Below are 6463 nucleotides of genomic sequence, written 5' to 3'. Positions count from 1 at the left end.
TATTGCGTTAGTGTTGCAGTTTGCACATTTGACACTTTTGAACTTTTCAGCCTGTGCTTGCATATGCCTGCTTAATGTTTGAAATGTTTAAGCAGCAAGAAACAAAACATTTCTTGGTGGCTGCACATATATAATTATTGTTTGTCACTATTTCATTACTATTATCATTTTAATTGTTGCAAAAAACATGATTGCCTTAGTCCTAGTCCTAGGCCTATATCCTTACGAAATCTATTGACAGTATTATGGACAGTGATGGTGACTTTAGCATAAAACTGAATGATTATATTGGACCATGGCACCAAGGTTCTTCAAAAAATAGCCTACAGTGGAATTACCATAGTTCCATGTCCATATGATACACTGTCCGGGAAAAAAAAATAGTAGAACCATGGTAGGCTACTTTTTGGCACTTTCAGTGCATTCTGAATATAAAACAATATATTTTATTGCGGATAATAAACACTGACCAAACAAACATGTCCTCTCGTTTTTACTTTTTCTCTCCACTAGCAGGGGGAGCCACTGACACACTCACCCTACATCTAAACGTCTCTGAAGGGAGGAAACAAACTTGTCCTTCCTTTGAAGGACCTGTTTCAAAGAGCCACATAAAAACCGATTCAATTAATCTTTTAAAGGGGTCATATGTTGTTGCTAAAAAGAACATTATTTTGTGTATTTGGTGTAATGAAATGTGTTTATGTGGTTTAAGGTTAAAAAAACACATTATTTTCCACATACTGTACATTATTGTTTCTCCTCTATGCCCCGCCTTTCTGAAACGTGTAGATTTTTACAAAGCTCATCGGTCTGAAAAGCGAGGTGTGCTCTGATTGGCCAGCTATCCAGTGCGTTGTGATTGGCCGAATACCTCAAGCTTGTGATGGAAATGTTACGCCCCTCACCATACAGTAATGCCATCTCCCGGCACGACCAGACAAAACCAATAAAGACCCATTACAAATGAAGCATTTGTTGCATCCAGTGGGGACATAATTACGGATTATAATGACTTACTGTCTTTTTCGCGTTGCGTTGCATCGCGCCGCGTAAACATAAAACCATGTCTGCATTTGTGATCGGAGAAATGACAAACAACAAGTGCTACTCTACACTGCTCAAAACTCGCGTTTGAATCGTCAGTGGCAAATTCTTTAAATATAAAAAACGTACTTACAGTCTATGAGTCAGAACAGCCGGCAGATCAGGAAACGTCTGAATATTTGGGTTGAAGTGTTCTGGAACAGTGTTGTAAATCCGGCTTGAGAACGGCGCGGCCAGCGAATTCGACGAAGGAGGCTTGCGGCAACCACATGTGACGACCCCGGGCTGGACTCCGCTTCGTCCACGGTGAAAGCCGATCCGGTGATCCACAGCGCAAAGTTGATGTATTTCCTCAGCGACCAGCACGGATCAGCTCCAGGCATGACGAAGCAGATATCGTCCTCTTTTGGAAGACCAAACAAAGTAGTTTCGCTTTCACAACGAAACACAGCATCTCCACAACATAGCGCCGGCGGCTACAGCGAGAATAAAAGTTACGCTTTCTTTCTTTGCGTGAACATTTGGGCGGCGTTATGCAAATCTTCCCACATAGTGACATAGACATGTGGGGGCGTGTTAGAATGAGCCGTTTTAGGTAGGTGTGGTTGACTCTTAACTTTTATAAAGAATATCTCTTTGGATTTGAGACTTTAGTCTGCAACTTTACAGATCTTCTTTATGCACCAAGAGCTTGTAACGCTCCAAAGAGAAAGGAAAACTTGAAATCGCATCATATGTTAAGCCGTGACGCATAACGTCATCACGGTCCCCACTTGTTGATCATGACAGGTGTGAGCATATATTGTTGTTTATAATGTTTTTGTGCCTACGTTAATATCAATAATATAAAATAGAATCTAAATGCTGCTAATTTAATTAAAACCAATGCTTTGATAAAACTTTCAAACCATAAACTAATTACAGTATGTTTCATTTAACTTATATTTTGACCCATCCATTAAATCCTACTTTCACTCCAGACGCCCACTATGTCGCTCTTAGCTTTTACCTTTTACCTTAGTAAGTCCTCTTTTATGAACCTCTTCAACCGATTCTTTGATAAGATCCGACTCATTAGAGCGATTCTCCTTGAACAGAACATGCACGTGGCACGTGCTTCTAGTTGTCACCTGAGGTTGGCAGACATGTCTCAACAGGTATTATATCAAAACATTCTCACATTTTGTGCTATAAAAAGCGTTTCGTAACAAAATACGCACCTGGGTGAATTACAAAAAAGTACAAGTTTAAAATGTGTTATGTTAGTCACTTTTCTGAAACGCTGTGTTGTCAAAGAAGTGTAAATTACACATTAAAACACGCTGTAAATAAATTATTTCGTCATATATGTCCGTTTTTATGTGATTGCCACGATTTATAATTTCGGAGATTAGGATAGATGTGCAAAAATAATCAATTACATTATGCTAACGTTTCAAAGTACTAGCCTATACAACGCTCTGGGATGCTTTCTTCTCATTGGTCAATCAAGCCATTTCGCAGTGAAGTATTTATTATTATTATTATTTGCTTTAAACGAACAGGGAACATTAATAGCCTGTACTTTATATGTTGCAGTTGTAAAGTAGGCCTATTTTTGTCAAATAAACTACAATCGTACCTGGCTACCGATTTCCCACATAACTGTGTTAGTTAGTTAGTCTTGTACCTTTAAATATAAATGTACATATAAATATAAATATTGTTTTGAGGTGTATTATTTAGGTGATACGACTGCAACCAAGTAGTAAGATGAATGTTTACTGAAACTGGAATACAATTAAGTGGTAATTATACAAAAGCATTTGATTGCAGAATCAGACCTGAAAAGTACCTGAGCAATAATTGCAACATGGATAAAATTAATAGCATTTCTGTGGGTGGGCTCCATCCTTACAGGACCTGTTGGCTTTGACAACGGCCCTGATTTGGGAAAATGTCTGGTTGAGAGTTTGTGATCCCAATTGTGGTTAATAGAACGGTAGAACAAAATGTTCAACTTCAGGAATGTACGGTCTCTTTTTTTATTGTTCATAAAGTGTAATATAACGCTGCTTCACTTTCTAATCCGTTCTCTCTGTTTCTCAGATGTCATTTAAAGAGCTGATGAAGGTGTTAGGGCTGGGAGCCGTAGCTTTGGTTCTGGGGGTGGAGTGGCTAAACTGGCTGATGCGGCGTCTGAGAGACTCTCGCGGGCCCCTGAAAGAAGTTCTGTTCTTCCCTTCACCTCAAGTCTGCGTTGAGCACCTCTTCATACGCCATAAACATTTCCCCTGGTAGTTTGATCAGCTTTTTCTAATCTTACGGTCCTTGCACACTGAGACTGAAATTCTCATCTGAAATTTTCACATGTTAAATATAAATATGACCTCACGTTTACACACTGCCTCCGAAACTTTCTGACATAAAAAAAATAAATAAATATGATCAGTTTCGATTTTCTGCATTTTCGCATCCGTTGCAAGGATTTTGATAGGAACGGATGACGAATACGAAAAAAAATGCATATGAAAATTTCAGACTCAGTGTGCAAGGAGCTTTTATGTGCAATAATGTGGAAAACAACTCATTTGTCCACCCTCAGTGCATGTCCCCTTCCCCATGGGGTTGAGACGTCCTTCTCCAGGCTCCTCGTGCATCTCCTCTCTGCACGTATGTCACTGGACCTGTGTGTGTTCTCCTTCTCTCACATGGAGCTGAGCAGGGCGATTCTCCTGCTGCACAAATGGGGAGTTGTTGTGCGAGTGGTTACGGACAGAGACTACATGACCATCACTGGATCTCAGATCGGTGCCCTCCGTAAGGCAGGTGTGTTGTTGAATAAATGGGTTGGGTAAAATGGTTTTAAGTCCGTTATTTCCATTTTTTGCTGTAGTGTGTCAGTAGAAAATATCAGTTTACATTTCCAAACATTCGTTTAGTCTGTCTCAGTTTGCAGGTAGGTTTCTTGAAGCATCTTGGAGACGTTGCCACAGTTTTTCTGGATTTAGTCTGTCTCAGTTTGTTCTGTTTCTTCATGTCATTCCAGACAGACTGATGATGATGATGATGATGATGAGATCAGCACTGGATCAAAATCTCACTTGATTATTACAATTAATGGCAAAATTAATGTTTGGAAATGTACTAGTTGTTCTAATCATTTTGGCCACCATTGTATATATATTCATAGTAAAGACTCATATTGTTAGAAAAGATTTTAATTTTAAATAAATGCTGTTAAAAAAAATGTTAAATGCTTTTTAACTTTTTATTAATAAAAGAATCCAGAAAAAAGTATCAGTTTCCCAAAAAAAAAAAAACCATGAAGCAGCACAATTGTTTCCAACACTGATAATAAATCAGCACATTAGAATGATTTCTGAAGGATCATGTGACACTGAAGACTGGAGTAATGATGCTGAAAATTCAGCTTTGCATCACAGAAATAAATTATATTTTAAAGTATATTAAAACAGAAAACCCATACTAGAAATTGAAATAATATCTCACAATATTACATTTTTTTCTGTATTTTAGATCAAATAAATACAGCCTTGATGAGCACAAGAGACTCCATTAAAAATCTTACTGATCCCAAACTTTTGAACGGCTGTATATATATATATATATATATATATATACATATATTTATTTTTAATTTTTTTCAGAATTTAAGAATTTAATGTTGGGTTTTTTTTAAACAAATTCTCTTGTCTATGAAAATGTCTTATGTCTATAATGTCTGTGACGTAAGACGTTATTAATCTTCATTAATTAAATTTTTATTTCAAATGTATAAAATTCTAAAGTTCTAAGAATAAAAAAATAACATTTAAAAAAATTCTAAGAATAAAAAAAAAATCTAAAATTTAAAAAAAGAAAAACAATTCCCTCATTTTTCAAGGTTTTTACTGACTTCATAAACCTTATCATTATATTTAGCACGGGCCTGTCCTCACAACTCTGTGGTATGCATTATGAAAGGGTTTACAGTCAGAACTTGCACGACTGTTGCAGGTAGTAAAAACTGTCATTCTTACATAGATAACAACAGCCACACAGCTCACACAAGTTCTGTCTGGCTCAACCTTTGTTATTTCAGTACACACTGCTGTAACTTCTGCAAGCTGTTACACCCGGCTACTGCGGACTGTGATGATGCATTAGAGCAGACTTAAAGGATCTAGATGATTCATGGAGGGGTTTGACAGATGTCGAAGTCGCATCTGTTGTTAATTTGCAAGAGGATTTGGAGCTAATTGCTAGTTTCCGATCTGTTTTTGACCTCTGTTACAGGCATCTGTGTGAGGCATGAGATGAGCTCAGCTGTTCATATGCACCATAAGTTTGCATTGGTGGATGGCAGGAAACTGATCACTGGCTCCCTTAACTGGACCCTAACTGCAGTCCAGAGCAACAAAGAAAACGTCATGGTCACGGAGGAGCCGGAGCTCATGGGGCCCTATCAGCAGGAGTTCCAGAAGCTGTGGGAGGCCAACGATCCAGCCAATCACAAACCTCAATGCACTAATGAGCAGCTAAATATAAAGACTTGTAAGGACGGATAGGGCTTTACATTTGCTTTTTTTTTTTTTGGTTTACATTACATAGTTCTACATGAAGGAGTTCATTTTATTTGTCAAGATTACTTTTTAGAAGTTGAAAGCTAGTTTTCTTTCTTCTGACTGTTTGTCCGACTCTTAATGACAATTTTCCAGTTTTTTATGCAAATGTGGGCTTGAAAGGTTATTTATTTCAATTTGACTTAGTTCAGTTAATATAACTTTTTTAAGATGTGCCCTAGTTTAAGTAAAAACTAGTTCAAGTAAACCCATCTGCTAAAATAATATCTCTGATTATAAAAATCCAGTGTGTAAAGCAAGCTGAAACCTGTGAGTGTGCTTTTCATAGCCGTGCCTTTGATTGCTCAATTCCTGATGGCACTCGCCTTTTGTGTTCCTCTTTTGTGACTAGAAGATTTTAGATAAGCTTGTTTCTGTATGTGCACCTGAATATTAAATTTTTAAAAAAGGTAACAAAAAAGAGAAATGATAAAAATAACTTCTTATTTCCTGAGTTTAATGTTGGGGTTTCCTTTTGAATAAAGTTTAAACAGTGCATTAAATAAATAGTTGTTTTGTTATTATTTCAAATAAATATTTTTTTATTTTGTTTTTATATATTTTATAAATTATTTATATAGTAAATTGCTGATTAACTGGTAAAAACTGTCAGGTATTTAATTACATCGTACATAACTGATCATTGAAAAGTGGATATTTGTAGAAATGCCAGCTTTAAATTCTTATAAAAAGGCATGGTGTATATTCATGACATTGGCCAAAAAGCTTATGTAATTAAACTGTTGATCTTGTTACAGTTTTTTTTATTTTATATATATATATATATATCATTTGTATGTATTATATAAATT

At 36.5% G+C, this 6463-nt stretch overlaps 1 protein-coding gene across 1 annotated transcript; it reads left to right on the top strand.

Moving 5' to 3' along the window:
• The first annotated feature begins 2133 nt into the window (after nucleotides 1-2133).
• On the top strand, nucleotides 2134-6142 carry pld6 (phospholipase D family, member 6). Its single transcript, XM_016255633.1, has 4 exons — nucleotides 2134-2204; nucleotides 3136-3323; nucleotides 3632-3855; nucleotides 5326-6142. The coding sequence occupies exons 1-4, from the start codon at nucleotides 2148-2150 to the stop codon at nucleotides 5595-5597; spliced, it is 741 nt and encodes a 246-aa protein (XP_016111119.1). The 5' UTR covers nucleotides 2134-2147; the 3' UTR covers nucleotides 5598-6142.
• Nucleotides 6143-6463: the final 321 nt, after the last annotated feature.

This window comes from Sinocyclocheilus grahami, unplaced genomic scaffold (assembly GCF_001515645.1).
Source record: "Sinocyclocheilus grahami isolate Dianchi unplaced genomic scaffold, SAMN03320097.WGS_v1.1 scaffold1354.1, whole genome shotgun sequence".
In the NCBI taxonomy this organism is placed as follows: Eukaryota; Metazoa; Chordata; class Actinopteri; order Cypriniformes; family Cyprinidae; genus Sinocyclocheilus; species Sinocyclocheilus grahami.
Note: the sequence above shows the minus strand (reverse complement) of the source record. Positions and strands in the feature narration are given on the sequence as shown.